Source organism: Medicago truncatula, chromosome 5 (assembly GCF_003473485.1).
Source record: "Medicago truncatula cultivar Jemalong A17 chromosome 5, MtrunA17r5.0-ANR, whole genome shotgun sequence".
NCBI lineage: Eukaryota > Viridiplantae > Streptophyta > Magnoliopsida > Fabales > Fabaceae > Medicago > Medicago truncatula.
In genome coordinates this window covers 31076155-31098345 of record NC_053046.1, presented here as the reverse complement: position 1 = coordinate 31098345, position 22191 = coordinate 31076155, and the positions used below count along the sequence as shown (strand labels likewise).

The 22191-nt window shown below is 32.6% G+C and overlaps 2 protein-coding genes across 4 annotated transcripts; both read right to left on the bottom strand.

Moving 5' to 3' along the window:
• Positions 1-201: 201 nt before the first annotated feature.
• On the bottom strand, positions 202-13283 carry LOC11405496 (ABC transporter G family member 31). 3 transcript variants are annotated; one of them, XM_003615586.4, is made up of 24 exons: positions 12680-13283; positions 12469-12589; positions 12247-12335; positions 11912-11996; positions 8926-9088; positions 8574-8650; positions 8318-8462; positions 7573-7874; positions 7209-7490; positions 6720-7036; positions 6478-6638; positions 6299-6402; positions 5768-5924; positions 5544-5603; positions 5281-5417; positions 4827-5159; positions 4452-4742; positions 4271-4354; positions 3146-3279; positions 2549-2776; positions 2236-2407; positions 2053-2140; positions 1751-1917; positions 202-740 (listed from the first exon to the last, which is right to left on the bottom strand). In XM_003615586.4, exons 1-24 carry the CDS (start codon positions 13009-13011, stop codon positions 459-461), a joined length of 4311 nt encoding a protein of 1436 aa, XP_003615634.2. In that variant the 5' UTR covers positions 13012-13283; the 3' UTR covers positions 202-458. The 3 variants fall into 3 exon arrangements, with proteins under 3 accessions (XP_003615634.2, XP_013454127.1, XP_024641051.1); XM_013598673.2 differs by lacking the exons at positions 11912-11996; positions 12247-12335; positions 12469-12589; positions 12680-13283 and adding an exon at positions 9145-9666 and having other exon boundaries at positions 459-740; positions 8926-8982; XM_024785283.1 differs by lacking the exons at positions 11912-11996; positions 12247-12335; positions 12469-12589; positions 12680-13283 and adding an exon at positions 9145-9666 and having other exon boundaries at positions 459-740; positions 8926-8954.
• A 3363-nt stretch (positions 13284-16646) lies between these two features.
• Positions 16647-21801, bottom strand: LOC11405495 (protein DAMAGED DNA-BINDING 2). Its single transcript, XM_003615585.4, has 11 exons — positions 21373-21801; positions 21182-21272; positions 19979-20106; positions 19346-19468; positions 19159-19247; positions 18924-19044; positions 18689-18780; positions 18240-18369; positions 17898-18146; positions 17604-17800; positions 16647-17197 (listed from the first exon to the last, which is right to left on the bottom strand). The coding sequence occupies exons 1-11, from the start codon at positions 21604-21606 to the stop codon at positions 16975-16977; spliced, it is 1677 nt and encodes a 558-aa protein (XP_003615633.4). The 5' UTR covers positions 21607-21801; the 3' UTR covers positions 16647-16974.
• Between the last annotated feature and the right edge of the window lie 390 nt (positions 21802-22191).

Below are 22191 nucleotides of genomic sequence, written 5' to 3'. Positions count from 1 at the left end.
AAATGGATAAGTATGTGCTTATAGAATTCAAATTATTATTTCTGAAGCTTATTCTTTTTCTTATATAATTGGTCATTCCATTTTTAAGTAGTCTGCAAAACCTTCAAGATATAACAAAAAATGAGAGAAAACCAAAATTGGACCATTGTTTTGGACTTACCATTGTTATAAAAAGAACACTACAAATGTTGAGCAAAACAATTCAAGAAAATCCCCAGAAAAATTTGGCACTAAAATTGAAATTCCTTTTGGAATCAGCATGACCCAACAAAAATTAACAAAACAGCTGGGTGTCACGTCATCTTCAATAAACAGCGTGCAATAATAATTCTCTAGAGTACCTTCAACATGATTTCGTAGTATCCAAAACCTTATACAATGCATAAATCATCTACTGCTACTACTATGATGTCAAAGGGTAGCTAATCCCCTATACCAAACCTAACAATAATGCATTTTTATCTCTTCTGGAAATTCAATAATTTGACTGATGCAGCAAAACTACCAAAGAATACGAGAATAAATGCAATGAGAACTATCACACTAAGACCCACGGACGAAATTCCGTTGATTTTCTGATCATATCCAAGAGTTACAGATAAATACTCTTTCACAGTGCCTTCGAATCCTGGTCCCACAATTCTTGTTTCTACATCACCAAGCTGAGATGTTATAATGCCACGTAACGTCCATTGAACAGGGCAGATATAATAGAACCAAATCCACCATCCAGGAATATGCTGAGACATCCATAATCATTGGCACATTATTAGTATACTATTTAGAAGCCAACAGAAAAGTAACTTTTCCTGGTTTAACAAGCCTGGAAAAGTTTCTCTCTTTAAGAAAGTGTAAACAAACATTTTGGATGTACCAAAATTGCAACAAAAAGAAAAATCACAAGTGTCTCTGTCTCTTTTATTAGTCTTTTAGTCATCAAATATGTTAAAATTAATAGTAATATAAAAGGAACTACGGATGTGTTTGTGAATTCAACTCATTTAGAGATTATAATGACAATGCTTCACATCAAGAGACCATTACTTTTTTTACTAAACATTCAGAGAGCATGGTGTTTGATCATTTTTTTAAAGGCAAAAGACAAAATATATAACGGCATTAACAATAATTCTAGTTGTTTTTTTTTTGGCAAATTATCCTTAATATTAATTATTATACTATACACTAAAATTGTATCTTTCTTTTATATAGCTTTCACTTTTAATTATGCCCTTAAATAACTTTGCCTATAAAAATGGTATATTGTTGGTATCTTTGAAAAAGATACGAACGTATAGCATATTTTTTATATTTTGTGTCATTGAAAAAGATAAATGTGGGTTGTTACAATTTGAAAGAGGACAGGTCTTAATGCTAGTATATATAAACTACATTATTGTAGGATTTCAAATATTAGATTCCATCTGTAAAAATAAAAAAAAATAAAAACTCCAATTGTAAATTCTAACACACACACACGCACACGGTATGAACTATCATATTATTCTGAGTTTTCAACACCTTATTACGCCATGTTAAATCAATGACTAATTTATTTGAGTTTGGAAAGAAACTTTCTAAATTTAAGGCAATCTCAGCATACCCATTAGCTTTATTAACTCACTTTTTATATTGTCTTAAGCATCAAGTTCCTAAGAAAAGAATCTTGTTAAATCCAGAGTTTAACAACATGTAAATAATCAAGGTTTCAAAAAAACAACTTAAAAGATTTAAAAAGATTGAAACTTACCGATTTTGGGATAAGAAAACCAGAAAGAAGATTCCACAGGGAGTAAAATGCTGAAGAAATAACAGCAGCAAATTGTTGTGAAGGTGTAAGACCAACCGCCATCATTCCATAAAAGGTGAAGTAGGTAAAGGTTAAGAACATGAACAAGAGATAGAGCAAAAACTTCCCTGCAATAAATAAAATCATACATTAAAAGTGGAATGCAAACATACATAAAGCATATATATATATATATATATATATATATATATATATATATATATATATATTTTACAAGCAAATATGGGAAGTAGACGTGTTACCGGCTGTCTTCTCAAAATTGACCATAAAATATGTTATTAAGCCAAACACTATTGTCTGAACAGCAATGTATGGTATCTCTACAAGTCCCTGACAAGCAGATTAAACAATCATTATAAGTAAAGTAATTGATTAACATGGTATAAATAAGTCGGGGATATAATTTCCACGGTTGTGAGACCTACCTGGGCTGCTCCATATGCCAATGGAGTGTACATTCCTGCTGCTTTCTCTCTATAAAATACTGTCCTTTCTATTGAAACAATTGGTTGTACAGAAGAAGCATTGTTTACCCCAAGAAACAAGCACGCAGAATAAAGAGCTCCCATAAGCACAAACAGCTCTTGAGTTGATGATCTACATAATATTTTTTATATTTACTGTGTCAGTTGTACCGAATAAAGCCTCGTATATATTATTATTCCAATTTCAGTCTCGTATTTGATTTAAACATTCATGAAATAGCTCCTTTACAATAAATGAGAACACACAAATTACCTTTTTGAACCAATATCCCAAAATACACTACCAAATATCAAAGCACTGATTGTGGTGAAGTACATCCTCATGGCATTATATGACGGGCTTCTCCAGTACACAAGATTTTGTTTCCACAAGCACAGATAAAATTGGGACAACGGATTTTGTGAATATATTGTGTCAAACTTCAGTGGTTGGAATCCTGCAGGCGGATGCTCGAATTCCAAAATAGAAGCCTCCACCCCCCTGATCAAAACAATGGCTTAACAGTTATGTAATTCTTCTCAAAAATAATATTTCTATTCTACCTCCTGTATCATTTTTTATTATTAGTTATTTAACATTTCTAGAACATGAGTCTTTCATTCATACCATATCTCTCCCGCATTACCTAAAAAATTAAGAACAAAAAGACTTGGGCAAAAGAAGCTAATGAACATAACATTAGAAACACCTGAATTGTGCCGAATTCTTATAAATTTCAGTTTATTATTAGTTCTTTAACATTTCTAGAACACGAGCCTTTCATTCATACCATATCTCTCAAGCATTACCTAAAAATAAGAATGAAAAGACTTGGGCAACAGAAGCTAATAAACATAACTTTAGAAACACCTGAATTGTGCTGAATTCTTGTAAATTTCAGCAAAATCTGAACCAATTCTCTCTTCGACAGCAGGTGTAGTGACCTCAAGTACCCAGGTAGCTGGATTGTAGCCACTTGGAATAGGGGGGACACCAGTGATTCCCTGCAGAGCAGATAGGAAAACAACCAAAAGTATAATCGCAGGAAAGCGCACTTTTATTCTGACATTTGTTTCAGAATAAGAAATACAGAAAAATAATGAAGCATAGGTATTTTTGGGTGATACATGTTCCTTGGATAGCTTAGGTATTAGAAAAAGACAAATAGATGAGAAGTTAAATCTAGACTATAAAAGAGTGTTCTCCTTGATAAATAATGCAATTATACGTTATTATCCACTGTCTAGGCTCTCTCCCTCTCTCTCTCTCTCTCTCTCTGTTCTTTTGTAAGTATTCTATTCTTTTCCGCACAACTCCCTAATCACATATTTGTCAAAGTAGGACCTAATTCCACAATGTAGAACAGGTTTGGATCCTCTCTAACAAAATAAATGTGAGGGAAAGGAGTTCGAAAATAGAAGAAATTTTTTTTAGGAAATAATTAAGAGATATAAAGAAAAATGTTGTGGGAGAGGGATGCAGAAAAGTTGGGGGAGAGGATCCAAATCCATGTAGAACTACTCCGATCATGGCTCCTTTTAGTAAAATCTAGAAATGCCGTGAAGAATCTTCAAATCTTTAAAATTAGAACTACTGAAAAATTGAGCTTGGGTCATAAACATCTAACTTCTAGAAAAGCATATTTTCGTTATTCAAGCCTAATATTTTATAAAATAGAAAGAAGTCAGAGAACAAAATTAGTTTTGAAGAAAAAATAGGATGTTTTCATGCAGTTGTAGACGACAGACAAGTTGTACACACAAGATAGACATTTAGGAGAGACACTAAGGAGTAAATTATTCACAGCATGCAGCACTAAATGGTTTCATTTTCTTTGTTTGCTTTTATTTGTTAAGTTTGCACCATGGTGTACAGATAATCATATGATCAATGAGTAAAAAGTAGTGACGATGGTGATAAAAGTATAATAATAATAATAACAATAATAATAATAATAATAATAATAATAATAGTAATAAATTGTAATGTCATCACCTGAAAATAGTCTATCAATGTCTGTGAATGCACACCAATCTTTCCCCCATAAATAACTCGTCCCCCACGTTTCATAAGAAGTAACTGGGTAGCAAAAACTGAAGTTTAGACTTGTTGATAGAAGCACATGCACCATTAGTTATCAAAACAATCAACTGACAAAAGACATAATTGAACTAACTTCATCAAATGCTTCAAAAATATCAATACTTGGTTGATGTATGGTACAGACAACAGTTCTTCCAGTATCAACAGTGTTGCGAACAGTTCGCATAACGATAGCTGCGGCACGAGCATCAAGTCCAGATGTAGGCTCGTCCATAAAAATAATGGAAGGGTTTGCTACAAGCTCCACTGCAATTGTTAATCTCTTCCTCTGCTCTGTTGATAAACCAGAACTACCTGGCATACCAACCAAAGCATATCTCAAAGAATCAAGCTCAACCAGTTTCATTACTTGTTCAACAAATTCCTGTAAAATATTTTAGTGAGTTAAAGTTTGTAAAATTCAATAGTCAAAACAATCAGATATACAATGTGTTATGAAGCAAATTACACGTCTTTTATCAATGCTGATTTCCTTTGGAAGGCGAAGAGATGCAGAAAACCACAGCGACTCCTCGATGGTAACTTGAGGCGAATGTATATCATTTTGTTCAACATATCCCGATATTCTGGCAAACGTTTGTTGCTCTTTTGGGTAACCAGATATTTTGATGTCCCCTTCTATATACCCTCCAGTTTTTCTGCCAGCAAGTACATCCATTAGAGTGGTCTTTCCAGCCCCACTAGAACCCACTAGTGCTGTAAGGACGCCGGGTGAGAAAACTCCGCTTACATCTGATAAGAGTTGCAACTTTGTTTCAGCTATGCCTTGATTTCTTATTTCCTGTAAAAATAATCCTTTAGAATAAGTTAATCGAAAATATATCTCCTAATTTTTCTGGTGCTTATGTCTTTTGCATATATAGAAAGTATTTTATGGAATTAGTAATTAAAGATCCTCCCACCTTTGGCATATCAACATAATAATTGACATTATGGAATGTCATTGTCAATGGTTGAAATGGAAGAATCATTCCCTTCGTATTACCGTTGCCTCTTCTAGACCTGGAATTGGTACTCATTTCAGAGACCTGATTACTAACTGCATAGCCAATTCATTTATTGTTGATATTTTTGGTCAATACACTATCCATCTTTAAATATGTTGGTCCATCAAAGTGAAGTAGATGATAGACATTATTCGTGCAAATTATGGCTAGCTCATTACCAGAATTCTTATCTGAACCATCATCATCCAGAGGGATAATTGTGCGTGCCTTTTGAAGTGCTGTATAATAAGGAACGAAAAAACAGGATATCATAACAATATATAACATATAAATACAAAAATGTATGACTAGATGCTCACTGCCCATAGAAAATAATTATATATTAGGAGAGAGTGCATATTCTTAAATGAAAAAACTGGAGAAAATATTATTCAAAACTTACGATTCAGATAGGCCAAGGCCAGAGTGACCATGCTATTGAAAAAAATTGCATAGAGTATTAAAATTCCAGCACCAGCCCAGTACCAGTAATCATCAACTGGTAGATTGTTTGAAACGAGGATGTTGTAACCTACTGTGTTGTTCCCAATTGCTGATTTCTGCAGACAATAATTAATATAATAGTTCATAAATATTCTATAAAATCATCCAAACTAAAGATAGCTTATGATGATTTATTCCTTCATACTAAGATTTTGATTAGTTGATTGTTGGCATATCAATGAAGTCTCCATAATCAGGTTGTCAAAATTTGAATCCATGTCAATCCTTTATTCTTTATAGTACTTAAATTAAGTTTTAGCAAGATTTATAGTTTTAGTAGGCCTAAGTTTTGACCACGCGTAAAGCACAAAAGACAATCAGGAGTAAGGTATTTAAAATTACTCAAAATTTTCTCAGTAGAGTTCTTCCTTGACAGTTTATTAACAGTTAGGTAAGGGGTGACAACCAGTAGGTATGTCAAATATAATACCTTCATCCATCTGGAAGCAGTAAATTCATTAATTGTAATTGCACGTTGTCCATAGGTAAGGGGTGACAACCAGTAGCCCCATATCCACCAAGGCTTGATCATTCCTGAAGGAATAACAACCAAATAACTAACAGCAATGCTGTTAACATTTCTCTAACAAGATGTGGATCTGTGCTTACCTTTAGGTACAATAAATCCTCCCAGCAAGAAAATAATCAGCAGTGCAGCTGAGCCAAATGTATTGGCAAGAACCATATCTCGTGCAATAGAAGCCATCATCCCGAAAAGACCCAATGCCATTTGGTGCACTACAAAAAGTATAAATATGTAGCGAAAAAACCTGAAACATTTAACAAAAAGCAATGACATAGAAGGTATAAAAGAATACTTTGAACAGAAAAATGCAATAAAATAAAGATACCTTCCTGCTGCAGGGGCAAATCCAACACTGTAATATACAACAGCAGCCCATATAAGAGCCTCAATAACAGAGTAAGGTACACGGAGAATCCAACTGGTAAAAGACCATGCCCATGCAGGATAGAATAAATTATCTCTTTGCTTGTAAAATACTGGGAGCCGCGATATCATCAGAGGAAGCTCAGAAAACCCATTAAACATCATGTGAACAAGCCCAAAGAATAGAGCAGAGAGATAAAGGCTCCCATAAGACTCATCTGTAGGATGCAACCTTGTTCGCAGGAATACTGTACATGTGACGAATCCAACAAAAGCAACCTAGGGGCAACATGATCAAATATATAAATAAATAAAACTAGATACAAAATAAATTAATAATAAAGACTTCAATGATATAAGAATAACAGGTTCTTTTTTTTAATTTTGAAATAAGTAAAAAAAATAAAATCAAAGAGTAAGTATAAATACTGTATCTAATAAAAAAAAATACCTGGAAGGTTCTAAAAATATAAAGGAAACTATGCCTTTTGATCAAAAGGACTTCTCGGTTAAAGCAAGCTTTTGTGACCTCCAATTTTGACACAGCATATTTTTTTTGAGCCAAAGCTGAAGGATGGCACTTCGATTTATCATATGGATGAGCCTGTAAGGAGTCCATATACCTTCCAAATCTAGAACTTCTAAAGGCTTCTGCAATCTCACGAACTGAGATAAATTCATATGGTTTAGAAGGATCAGCCCAGTATTGTGCTTGATCCTTTTTAGAGGTGACCTGAGTAAAGCGAAGTTAAACAAAAATCATATGAAACACTTGACCATGAAAGTATGTTTACAGGATATATAAATATATATACCTCTTGAAGGAAGTCTGCAATCCCCTTACGTGGTGGAAGTTGAAAACCTATTGACTCAAAAAATTCAAGCACATCTTCTCTAGGGCCTTCATATATAACATGCCCTTCGGACAGAAGCACCAGATCATCAAATAGCTCAAATGTTTCAGGAGCTGGTTGAAGGAGTGCCATGAGTACTGTAGCCTCCATCTGATGAACAAAATTCTTTATGCATTTCACTATCTGGTATGTAGTAGAGCTATCAAGCCCAGTTGATATTTCGTCCATAAAGAGCGTTTTTCTAGGACCAACGATCATTTCGCCTAAAAATATAATATAAGATGTCAGTGATTACTGCAACCGAACTTAAATCAGAGTCATCACACTATTTGAAGTCTTCTAGTTCAGATGAAGTAAACCAAATTATAAAATTAATGGATTTTTGTCTTCAGTTATGCATAATCAAACCCAGACGTGATATGAGTTACAAGCACTATCGCCACAAATTGTGTCAATATTAGCAACAATGCAATAACCTTTAAAGGGAAATGCATCTTCCACTATTTCTATACTTCTAGCCAATGTTGAAAACAAAATTATAAATGATAACAGAACACTTCTTTTGATTCACCTCACCCAAAATTCTTTACACATTTTTTAATTAGAAACATAACTTTACCCAAAGGGAAAAAAAGAGTACCGGGACAGTGACATACATTAGATACTTAAGGCAAATAAAGTTAATTCTAGAAGAAGAGCAAGATACCTGTTGTAACTCTCTTTCTTTGGCCCCCGGAGACTCCCCTGGTCATTTCGTTACCAACTATTGTATCTGAACATACATCAAGACCAAGTACCTTCAAAATGTAATCAGTGTTCACACTGTGCTTTTTACCCCCAACAGAGGATGCCTGTAGAGTTAATAGTTTCCCATTAGACATCATTAGGAGACCCCTGCATATACAGGGGGATCAATCAGATATCATAAATACAAAACAACACGACGAATTTAAGATGATAACCTTCATAAATGCGTCTATTTCTGGACTAGGTCGTATGTTCCTTTCGTTCTCTAGGTGGCCCAGATCTTTCGTGTATTCTGTAGGAAAAAGTAGAAAGATTAAAAGGAAGGGAAATACATCAGTAAATTAACTTTCTTAAATGCATTTCCTTTTAGACGAAGTGGCAAACACCATCAGGAATTCACACACATAATTGTAAGGTCTCGGGTTGAAACCCAGACGAAGGCATCCAGCCTAGCAATACCAACATTGTCAGTTGGGCCATAAGGACACTTTCTTAAACACATTTTGGCATAAAGTTTTCTGTCAAATATATAAAATAAAATCCATTAACATAATAATGTTAGTATACCTGCAAAACCTTCTTCTGCCCCTTGACATCTAGCACCAAAATCCAGAGTTTCTCGCACTGTCAGTTCAGGAATGTGATTATCTGTTTGGCTAATGTATGCAGAAGTCCTTCTAACATAAAATTCATCTATCTCATGGCCATTGTAGGTTATGCTACCAGTTTTCTGTAAGAATAACAAACAAACAAAAAAACAGTAAGAAGATGATGGGTGAGACATACCTGTTTAGTACGCAAACTTCAGATTCAAGGGTGTCCCGTGTATGATCACTTCCACTATCTCAAATTATTACAATGTCACATGTCAGTGTCGTGTCCCAATGTGCATGCTTGATAGAGAGTAACATTCTATCAGATGAACATGGATTTCAGGAAATTGTTGGCCTATAGTTTCTCCACAATGGATTACGATTCGGAAACACGTGCGAACACCCAGAGATTCTGCATACATACTTCCTAATCCCATCCCAAAACTATCGTACATAGCTGGCTGCCTTGAATTACAGGAGCAGATTTTCACACGCATAAAATTGGGTTTTGCACCTTCTCAGTCACCCAAAAACATAACAAGCAGAATGAACCCCAATTCATCCAATCTATATTTTGGTGTCATTACTCAAACCTCAAAAAAATAAAAAAAATGTTACATCTCTTTTGGTAAAGTTGCAACGAGAAACAGCAGCACTGGAAGCCAACGTAAATGTGAATATGTGATAATTTAAGATTTCAAATATGTATTTTCCATCCCTCAAAAAAAAAAAAAAAAAAGTATTTTCCAATTTACAAAAATTAAACACAATTATCCTTTTAAAAAAAATGAAATACTATTATTGTTTAAGAAAAATGAAAGACCATTATGACCTATATTTATAATTGCGATTAATAATTTTCATATTCAATCTTATATTGTTCTTTAATCCAATACTTTCTCTTTGATCCCATATTTAGGGAAAATGGGTATTATTTTTTATAGGATGGATTTTACTATTATGTATAAAACTTATATATGTTAAAAAGGATCAAAATACATATACACACATTAAATAAAATGATATTTCTTTTAATGAAATAATGTTTCTTTTTATAAAATGATATTTTTAGAAGTACAAGAAATTATGAAGGATTTAATTTTTTATATACAGATAATTTTTAGTTATTTCACACATGTTTTGTCACATTATTTAACAAATATTTTGTTAAGAAATTTTTTCTGAAGAGATTAATTAATAAATACGACACCTCTTGTTTTTTCAAACACATTTGTTGGAATAAAAAAAAAACACATTTGTTGATGTTGCAAAACATTATTTGATGCAATCCATTTACTAATATCATGCACAGTATTGTATTATTTATCCCCTCAAAAAAAAAGTATTGTATTATTTATTGTTTTTTAAGGAATTTTATTTATTGTTTAGAAACAATTTGTTGAAACCATAAATAAAGTGTAATAATGAATATCATGAGAATTTGAAAACAAAATTGTGATAAATAAGATTAAATTATTTGTCTATATGATTACTTGCATTGACTATTTGTAAATTTATGTACCCAAGCTTTAAAAGGAAAAAAATAATACTAGATTGTTTCTTTAGAAGTTTGGATGTCGGGCATCATTTATTACTAAGAAATAACTGAAAACCATACCATTTTTTTGGACAAAGACTAAAAACCCTACCTAATAGTGAATTACATAACTTCATAACTTAAGACCTTAAAAAGATAAAGAATAGATTGTTTCTTAAGAAGTCTGTAGGGCTTCATTAATTACTATGAAGTAACTAAAAACCCTACCTTTTTTTGGACAAAAACGGAAAACCCTATCTAATAGCATCCGATCAATAGTTATTAAGAGAAGCCAAATGCTCCCATACAAACATTCTACATAATCAAATCATCTATATCACACGCAGAGAAAAATCACAGAGGAGAAAATGGGGTTATAATGGAGTAGTTATGAATTAGGTTTTCTATCAATTGTATTACATCACCTTGATATATAATCTAGAAAACTTATGTGTCTTGAGATATATTACAAGACATTAATTAATAAAGTACTTTCTTCAAAATATAATAATTAATTAAGTACTATAATGTCGTTTTTAAAGTAAACTACTTATCACAAACAAAGCATATGTTTGATTAAACTATTTTAAATTAAAAAAAAAAAAAAAAAAAAGGACAGGTTAGCTCATAAGTTTAATGAACTTGCTCGCAAGTTAGTTTGATAAAACTAGGGTCACAAAGCTAGATCAGCATATCATAACCTTGTTGAAGTTGAACATGTTGCTAACTTACTATATTTTTTTGGATATGGCATTTGGACGTATAACTCACTATTTTTGTCTAACGTGTTCCCTTTGTTTTGAGTGTGATGAAAAGTATATTTGATAGAAAATGGATAACTTTTTTTTTTTTTTTTGAATGAGAAAATGGAAGATTGTTAAGTTGGAAATATAGGTAGAAGAGAGGATACAATTAATCTCAGGCTTACCTTTCAAAAAAAAAAAATTAATCTCAGGCTTATGTTAGTTAATCCTACGATAAATTGTAATAAAGACAAAGATGAAATCATATAAATTAGAGGGTAATGGGTGTTCAAATTAAACACATATACAAATTAAAGAAAGAAAATAAAAAGGAATAAAACAAAATGAATGCTACTCCTACACAAACAATCAACAAGACCAACACACCACTCATAGAATAGCCTCTTGTCCTTCAATTTTTAACATTGATATTTTAGACACCATATTAATCCCCAAATCCATTTAACATATTATTTCTATTAAATTATCCAAACTTATCACATCATTTTTTTCCTATCTTTCTTCAATCTCAAAGTGTACACCCATATATTCACCAACAATTTGCTTAATTTTTTTTTATAAAAGAAGCATAAAGTTATATATATAAAAAAAATTAATGCATAAAATTTGTTCAATTCAAAAGCAAAAAATGTTGAATAAGAAATAAAGAGAGTACCTACCTTCAAATTTTTATCAAGTTTTCCCGCGAGAGCCATAAGTAAAGAGGATTTGCCGGAACCTGGAGGTCCAAGTAGCAAAGTCATCCTACACAACAAAAAGCTAGTTACCACATAGCAAAGTCACACGTAAACTTCTCAACCTACATAGACTCTTTTCCCGTGATAACAACATCACGTTTTTTCCGATTCCATTCCCAATTTCAACCACACAAAGATAGTAACTAACAACTTTATCATCAAAATCACAAAAACTTTTTTGTTGAGTTTAGTTCCGTAGCAATCACAATAAAGAAAACACAATCTAAAGAAGAAGAAGAAGAAGAAATAATGATCACCTTCCTGGTTTGATGACGCCACTAACATTGTCCAAAATAGTAAGTGAATGCCGTTTAGTTCTAAACAACTTCAACGACGTTAAAATTCCCTGCGTTCAATCGCATAATTTAGTCACTAATTCATAATCATATTCACACATGCATTCATATTCACACATGCATCATTCATCCCGAACCAAAACAAAAATGAAATTAAATTAAATAATAATCACAAAAATTAACCTCTAATGCATCGCGAGTGTAATTGAACAGAGTCGGTAAAGCTCGTGAACCGATTAGAACATCAGCACTCACAGTCAAATTCGTATACCTAACTTCAATCTTCGGCACCTCAATTCCAGCCCTATCACATAAACACGGATACCGTTAGCTACAGACACATACAACATTGACATACAGATCTATAACGATGATAGAGACATGAACAACGAACCTATTGAGGCGTTCTTTAACGGCGGAGAGAAGCTTATAATTATCTTGATCATTTGTAGCGAGTGCTTTTTTAACGACGAGTTCACGATTAAACCGATTCAATTTTCTCACATCGACTAAATTCTCGCCGGCATTTTCCTTTGAAGGTTGACGGGAAGATGAAGCACGGAGGACGGCGAAGTTGATGCGTTTCTGCGACGGTAAACGTGAAAGCGCCGCCCAATGAAGCTCCTCTTCGTCTTCCTCCACCCATTCTGCATTCGACGCTCTCGCAAAACTCTCGCTTCCGATTGATCCGATTTCGAAGTACTCGCTTCCATCGGAAGCTGCCATTTTTGTTTTCTCTCTCTAACGGATTTTGATTTCGCTTCTGAGAAGAAGAATGAGAGAGCGAGTGTATGTTTAAGTTTTTATGCTTCTGATGGAATGAACGGTGGAGGGTGGTATGAGATGACGGAAATGCCCTCCGTGTTTCTCGGTGAAGTTGGTTATGGTTTTGGGAAAAGAAAAGAAGCTGTCACTTGTTTTTCCAAGTTTGTGTGGGTGACTCTGTTGTGCATGGGAATTAATTGAGATGGCTTTGTCCTATTCTTTCGAATCGCTGCTTTTAAACTTTGCATTGATTGTGAGTGAACCAATTTCAATGACTAATCACGTGCTCTTATTTATGCATGCATACTTATAAGTTATTCTAGAATGTTTTCATTTACGATCATTTTCCAAAACAAATGCCTAGTTTTATGGTGAAAAAATTATGCACGAGTATTGATTAGGTTTTTTCCCCTTATTTCCCCTTAAAAAAGAGTAAAATATGTTTTGGGTTGTATGAATATTTTAACATTTCATTTTAGTTCTTTTCAATTTTGTTTTTAATTTTTAGTCCTTCAAAAAATTTCGTCCTTACTTTTAATCATTCAAAAAATTTCGTCCATACTTATAGTCTTTACTTTTAAAGTTAAAAATTATGTGTATCCTTCAAATTTTAAATGAGTTTTTGCATAAATGTTTAGAATATTATAATCACTTAAACAAAGTTAGATTTTTTGTATGTAAACCCTCCGACTCTTATGGAAAATTGGCTTTGATAATCCAGAGTTCGGTCGGGATTAAGTAAAGTCTGGCAAATAGTTGTTCAACCTAAAATCAAATTCTGGTTGTTCTGAACAATTTGTCTTGGACTCAGCTTGTTCTGCATAATTTGTCTTGGTGAAATTCATTATCCACTTTAATTCAATTAGTTGCTTAAAAATTAATTTTTTTTTAGCAAAACACGACTTAAATATGAATTTTTAAGCGCTAAAAGCATAAAAATTTATATTTAAAAGTTTATTAAATATGTGAGAAAATTCAAAATTTTCAATGATACACGTGAATTGGCATAAAAACATGAACTTAAATTGATGATGTAAAACTTTGGGAAACTAAAAGCCAGAAAAAAAAAATTAAGAGGATTAAAATGAGAAGTTAATATTTATATAAGGACTACAAACGTATTTAATCTTAAAAAAACTTATTATCCAAACTACTACTAATGGTAGTATGTAAATATTTATAATGACAATACATTTCAATTGTGATTCTCTTTTCTTCAAGCGATTAACACTTAGGAAGGAGTTATCTCACTTAGTTTTAAGTTTCTTAATCACTTCAATAGAATGTTAAGTACGATTTTTCCCCTTATATAGACTATGAAATGCATAAAAAAAGGTAGATAAAGACATCGATAGAGATAAAATTTGCAAAAATAGTTTTGATTGATGGATAATGTCGTTACAATGTACAAAATGAGTAGCATTTATAAGCGAATCTATTTGTTGGTCAAAACAATGTGGCCTACAATGTTTAACCTCACTCAGCTAACTTCACGATTAGTGTGCTGGTTTCTCTTGTTGAGAGCTTCGTGGCTCCCCATGTTTGGGCAATCAACTTCCTCCTCCATGACACAATTTGATATTGACAAAGTCCTTACTACGTAGTCTTCTCATTAATGTACTTCCTTGCTCATCGGTCCTTGCGATTATTGGCGCTATAAATCAACATGGAGGTCTTGAGCCTCATTGTCCAACCTTACCAGGACTTGTTATTAATTAATTAATCTCTCATCAAAACATGCATAATTATACTTTTTTCGCAAATTTCTTTGTTGAGAGGTACTTTTCTTTTTACAATTATTACTTTTTTTTTACCAATATTATATATATTTTACTTTTATTTTTGAAAGGTATATATATTTTACTTAAAACCAACATATGATGTAATTATCTTTGCCATTGGAAATATGAGATTTTGCTATCGGTAATGATATTCACAAAAAAGAAACTAGTGAATCAATTAACACTTTAAATAGTTACACTAGTATTATAGTACAACTATGGAATAATTTTATAATAATTACATTTTGAAACTTTGTGCAAAAAATTAAGTACCAGCGAATAATTTTAGAAAAATTATATGATGAAAGAATGACTTTTTTTGATGAAGTTAACTCTATTATACACCTAAAATTGAACAGTTGTAAACCAATTTTTACAAGGCATCAATCCTTCAATTAACAAAAACTTAGTTTTCTTAAAAATCCTAAAAATTAAATCTTTATAAACTAATGTTCTTCAATTTCCTCGGAAAACAAACAGAATAATGAAAATTCTAAAAAATCATCACATCCTCCTCCATACTGCTTATCGCCTTCAACACATGGATTCCCATTTGTGCATTAAGATTTAAATTCCCCTTAATATTTTGTATGAGAACTAATTTGTAATAAGGTAAAGTTTAGTCTTAGAGTGGTCCATCAGTAGAACACTAGTTGACATGGCATTAACAGTTATACTATTGGATAAATAAAATAACTTATCCAAAAAAAAAGTTTCCCGACTGCACGGTAGAAACCCCATATTTTTAATGCAAAATAATTATAATACTGTAATTTAATATTGTAATTATCAAAACCAACATCATACTACTTTGTGTTTGTGCACTATAAACTTTTTTGAAAAGATTGAATTATTATTAAGGTTTTTCTATCATGTGCAAGTTTGCACATGTTAAGAAAAATATATGTAATTACTTACTTAGACTCTAAAAAACTGGGGCTGTCGCACAATTTTTTTGACGGATATATTCACAATCTTGAATATATTCCAACATGGAGACATATAATGTAAAAAGTTATAGTTTTAGTCATGCTACCTTAGAGGAGCTGTCAGCTGATGTGTTATATTAAGTGACACTGTAACCTGTTCAATAACCTGTTCAAGTTTCTCTCACGTTACATAAAACTCTAACACCAAGTTTCATGCCGATTAAAAACTTAAATTTGTATGTGTAGACTCCTCTTTAGTGCTAGAGTAGTGATATTTTGACAACTATTTTGGTACAACCTTTGAGATAACTTTGTTGTTCTCTTTATTCATTGGTCAAAAACAATGGAGAGAGAAAAAAAGTAGAAAGAGAATAAAAACATAATGTGAGTGTGAGAGAGAAAGTTGTACAAAAGTTGTACTAAAATGGTTGTACAAATATCATTTCTCTTGGTGCTAATTGGTTTTTTGGTTCCGACGACACAGAAAAATTCTAACTAGCATAAAACTTGTGTTTAGGTATTCACGTAGGGATAAATTATGTTGTCACTTAACGTGACACAATATCACTTCAAACATAATTACTTGATAGGGTGAGCATTTTGACTCACATTAAAGACTAAGGGCAACTTGATATTTTGTATATTTGAAGTCCCAAATTATCATACACTTACAATTCCATACCCAAAATGGTGGTTTACTCATGGTAAATACATGTAGTTATTTTTATCAATCCAACACTTATATATTTTGGTTAAAAAAACATAATGCAATTCAAGAATTGTTGTGCCTTTTTTCTTAGTTACCATATTATAGATACGAAGTTTGCACCACTATTTATTAGTGGCTATCTATTGGCGAATTGACGAATCTGTTGGTCATATGATGTGAGTTCTCTCAAGCCAACCAAATTTTATCCATATGGAAGAAGTTGAAGACGTTAATAGAAATATTAAAATACAAAAGCGTGAAGATAGGATCTCTCAATCTAAAGCTTGAGAGAAAACCTATACAAAGAGAAGTCATCTACCAATCTATTATGCATATTATACACTATTACTATTAGTACCCCAAAAGAGAAGTCGCATGCATATTATACAAAATCATTGCCCCAGCCCCAAAAACCAAAAGAAGGGAGCGTGGTAACCTATACATGGTTAGCACTTAGCAGTTTGGATTAGAAAACCTTCACGCACAAAAAACTGAAATGCACATTTTAGCGATTATCCTTTGTCGAGCAGCGAGACAATTTCCATTCAGTCTGCTTGGATTTGGGCTTCTTGAGCTTGGAAATGAATCCATCATCATCGGATTCATCGCTGTTATCACCTTTCTTCTTACCACGTTTCTTCTCAGCTTTTCCACAAACCACAATTCTGCTTTCGTCCTTCTCCTCGACCATCTCAGATTTTTCCTTTGGCTTCCAAATGAACAGAGACCTGAAAAATTATATCAAGTAACTTAGTACCCTTAAGATTAATAATATAGCTTTCTATATCCATACTGTTAAAGGCAAAGTCCTATGTACATCTAATTAACAAAATCGTAAAATTGTTAAAACATTTTCATAATAGTTGCAACTTGACACATTGAATATTTGTAATATAATGATTAAAGAATCTAAAGAGTTGAACATGATACATGAGTTTACTCTTCAATGGAAAAAGATCTTGTTAAAGATCCCTTGCGATTTTGAAAATCAAAATTCCAACTTTAAAGGCTAAAACTTTGAATTCAGAAAATAGATCTTTTGTCATACATAGAAAGGAGAAAAATCAAAAGTTTTCATTATATACTTCTAGTTCATTACGATTAGTATGATTATCTGAGGCAAATCATTCATACCTAGAACTCCCAGTTGCCAGGATATCATCACGTGGATGAAGCTTATTCACCGGACTGATGGTTGTGATGTTCGGGTCCATGACTTCTGCTACCAACTGCCCTGTACTTGTATCTATAAAATCAATAGGATGCAGGGCTGTGCCATTAAAATTTTCGCTTATATAACGGCCAATAACAGCAAGTGACTCTGATGGATCCTGCAATTACATAAACAATATTTTTCATAAAATAAGTAGTAACGAAAAGGGAAATATCATAAATAACTGACGCAAGTTAAAAAAAAAAAAAAGCTACCTTTGGATCCCATTCAGCTTTGAAGGGTGTTAAATGGCGATTGAAATCATGACTATGCACAATTTCTCGGCTGGGAGATGCCATATTACCAAAGATAGAATCCCATATACGGAGACGATTGTCCTGTGATGTAGTAAGAATTTTGTTTCCAGTTATTGGAGAGAAATATGCAGAGTTAACAACACGCTTGTGCTCAAGGCTACAGAGGGATGATCCAGCTTCTAAGCGACGCATGTCCCAAATGCGCGCCTACAATATAGAAATCGTTTTGTTTCAGCATGCATGTTCAGAAAGAAAGAAAAAAAAAATGAACTTGAATATGAATAAAAAGGAAGAACTCACATAATGATCATTTCCACAAGTCAAAAGGATGTCTGGTTGCATTGGATTGCAATGGATACCAGTAACTTTGCTACCTTTTTTATGGATCAAAACTGCATCACCATTCCTATGATTGGACCGCATGTCGACCCTATAAATGACACAGAAGGTTAGATATATCTGGTATGCTAATTTGTTTCATATATGACATGGATATAGATTCTTTTTTTGGACTCAATGACTATAGATTCGTAAAAAGAAAAATGTTGGAAAGATGGCTTCAATTTATATTCCCTAACCAAGAAAAAAAATTCATAACTATGAAGGGCATGCAATGAAAAGACCAATAAAAAGAAACATATTCAAAATCTATAGCCAACAAAATTTGATGGAGGGATAAATTACATTTGAGGACTATATGGACATGCGGAGACAGTAAAACAGAAGTGTAGCAAAATGAAGTTACTTACAAGTGAAGAAAACCAAAGTTATCGGCCACGAGCACAAGACCTTTCTCGCAGTTAATATCCATACCATAAAGCATTTTCCAGGTGTTTGGCCCCTAGTAAAAATAACACATACAAATAAACTTTTTATTGCAAAAAGATGAGACAAACATTTACAGAATGACCTTGAGTAGTCAAGAAGTTAAATAGACATCAGTACGAAATAATTTAAGAAAAAATATTTGGAGAAAAATATTACATGCCATCCATCAGGATTCAGGTTCATCAGAGAGGATGACATTCCAGTCTCCAAATCAGTATAACTAATGGTTCCATCTGAGGATGCGGAATAGACCATACAATCATTTGTAGGATTAAACCTACAAAGTTTTTAATTAAAATCTAACATTCAGAGTTCAGAGTAAAACATGAAATAAACAAAATGATGAAAATGAACTATTACATGAAGGCCGTGGTTTCATAAAGAAACTTACTTCATGTTGTTCAGTATACAAGAGTGTTTGTCATCATAGACCACTTTCTCGTGAACCTTCTCAAAATCCCAGACTCCAAGTTGTCCTTTCTTTTATGATTAAAGCAGAAAAAGAGGAATCAGTGGCTAAATAAAGGCAAGCATAAAATTAATCCAAACTAATGTAATTTACTGTAATAGTAAGTAACCTTATCTCCCGACAACAGGATGTTATTCTTCGTAGGGTGGAACTCCAAGCTTGTTATCCGTCTACTATGATATCTGATAACAGCGCAATTCACTTGGTCTGGAATCACACATTTGGGCTTGATCTATCACATAAAACAGGAAAACATGTGATTCAAAACAAGAGTCTCCTAAAACTAGGCTCCTATGATCAATAGTTTGGAACAAAGTGAATGATACATAAACATTATGGACTCTTACATGAAGGACTAAATAGGTTACTATGCTTTATGTAAAAAATATTAAGAACAATTTAATTATTGGTTCTTCAGCAACGAAAATATTAAAAGGGCCCTAAGTTCGAGTAAAAACTCTCAATAAGCCTTCAATTTATAAATAGGTGTGGAATATTATTAACTGATGCAAGTTTAAGCACATATTATAAAGTAAATAAGTTCCACGATAACTACATGACGGAAAAAAGGGCTTTACTGTTTTGCAGTGTAAACGAAAAAGTAATGGTTGAACCAAATTACAATATACCACATTGAAACAGTAAAAATAATCACAACTGCAAATTAGTAGAAATGAGAAATCCTAACATTCTTCACAACCAAAGCAAGATTGAATATTTTAAAAGAATGACTTAGGCTTACTGAAGGAATGGCATGTCTTAGCTGGCGTTCAAACACATACTCCAAAGGCTTAGAAGTTTTTCTGCGGGGTGCCGGAACAACACCATGCTCAGTAGTGACCCGATGTGGACAATTCAAAGTGGTATGTCCTTCAATTCAATATCACAAAAGATGGAAAACATTAAAATAAAAATAAATTCAAGAGCTGAACAAGTTAGCATCAAATCAGAGATAAAATATGAGACAAGGTCACAAAGTTAACCATCATTCCTAATTGATAAAATGAAGAGTGTATCTAGGTGAGAGTTTATGATAAAGCATAACACTAATAATCCACCATGTGAAATATCAGATAGAGTTGTGGAAAACTATACGCATAGCAGTTGAAATAAGTCAATTATACATAGAAAAATACATGTTAAATACACATAAAAAGGGAAATGGATGCAAAGAATAGAATGCCCTGAAATTTGAAAGGTTTGCATATCACGGTGAATGTAGGATCAATATTCACGAACTCTTCGGTTTTTCTATTAAAAAATTGATCATTTTTACTCAGATTCTTCAATTTTATTAGTGTAAAAACCCTAAAATTCTCTTCTTCTTTTTTCCACTATTCCTTCTACATTAGCTAACAGAAACTGCAATAGCACCACTATTACCCTAATTGTGAATCTAGGATAGTTCCGAAATTTGACAAAATTGTGTCGCATGTGAATAGGCCTAATACAACCCTCTCCTAGTCTCCTTCATCCAAATTCTAGACTGGCTATGTATATCTTCGCAACAAAACAAAACCACATAGTCGACTCACAGATTGAAATCGGTGTCCAGTATCCGACATTTATTGATGTCAGACACTCAATTACTACCATTTTCTTAAACTATTATCAGTCTATGAGCGATAGTTTTATCCGGTGTCCACGTCTACATCCATATTTACAGGCCTTTTCCCTAGTCCTTACAAGAACAAATCAATCATAACAAACTATAACCAAAACAAAATCACCTTTGTTCCATATAAAATCACCTTTGAGGACCTCAATACTTTCCCAAACATGGCATAACATACTCTCAAGCCTCAAACCAACATAACATTTTTCACCAAAACAGAGAAATCAATGTAATGCATTATGAAATCCATAATATATCATGAAACCACATTCAGTAGTAAAATAACAATACCAATACAAACAATATAAGGAATGTTGATATTCAACTTACCAGGAGTTTTACAAAGAAAACAAGGTTTCATAGGGCAATCAATATAAGTAGCACCCTTAAAACCCGCTTCATGACCAGGCTTCTTACACACCTGTAATAACAAAACTCCAATACCCATAAGAAAAAACGCAACTTGATAAAAAAAAATAAAAAATAATTTTTTTAAAGAAAAAGAGTAACCATTAACCAACCTTACAAACTTTTCTGAGAGTTAGCGTAATGGGTGTTTTCCCTTTTCTATTAGCATCAAAACCCACTTCCAGTTTCTCAATCTTTTCATTTTCAACAACCCCATTTTCTTCTTCTTCGAGTGGTCCTTCTTCTTCGAGTGGTTCTTCTTCATCAGAAGAAGAACTCTGTTCAGAGTCAGAGTCTCTTTCAATGTGAACTTTGGGGAAAGAGGTTCTACGAGTAACCGGTGCCATGTTAAAGAACCGAACCGAACCGAAACCAACCCTTTTTACGGTGATGATAGAAGCGGGAAAATAGAAAGCGCACGCACGAACGAAGACAAAAGGAAAGAAAGGGTTTTGTTTTGTTTGAGAAGTTGAACAGTGTGGAGACAAACAGTTGAATGAAATGAAATGAATGAATGCGATTTCACCACTTGTTTGTTTTTGGTTTTCATTCATACACGTCATGCTTTGCTTAATGTGAAATCACATAAACTCTCCTCCCTAATTACAAAACTAGTTAAAAAAATCTTCTACTCCCTCCATCCAAATTTCTAAAATGTAAGTAAAAATTATCAACAAAAATTAAAATATTTAGTTCAAAATTTATACTATCAAACACATTAACAGTGAAGTTTAGCATGGGAAAAGCTAATTTTATTATTCTAAAACCATTTTTTAAAAGCGAAAAATATATTTTGAAATTAAAATAAACATATAAAAATAAAAAATAAATTTAAAAATATGGAAATTAATTTTCCAAAATTTTAAAAAATATAAATAAACTTGTTTTCAAAAAATTTAATTATGATTTTCGAAGATTTAATTAAGTTTTTT

Coding starts and splice junctions, on each gene's coding strand:
- LOC11405496 (XM_003615586.4), bottom strand. CDS start 13,011: ATGGCAGCTTCCGATGGAAGCGAGTACTTCGAAATCGGATCAATCGGA. Junction 5,604..5,767: donor GGCCTTGGCCTATCTGAATC/GTAAGTTTTGAA, acceptor CTTATTATACAG/CACTTCAAAAGGCACGCACA. Junction 741..1,750: donor GTTTTCTTATCCCAAAATCG/GTAAGTTTCAAT, acceptor TGGATGTCTCAG/CATATTCCTGGATGGTGGAT.
- LOC11405495 (XM_003615585.4), bottom strand. CDS start 21,606: ATGGCACCGGTTACTCGTAGAACCTCTTTCCCCAAAGTTCACATTGAA. Junction 18,781..18,923: donor TGAATCCTGATGGATGGCAT/GTAATATTTTTC, acceptor TATTTTTACTAG/GGGCCAAACACCTGGAAAAT. Junction 18,370..18,688: donor AACTTTGGTTTTCTTCACTT/GTAAGTAACTTC, acceptor TGTCATTTATAG/GGTCGACATGCGGTCCAATC.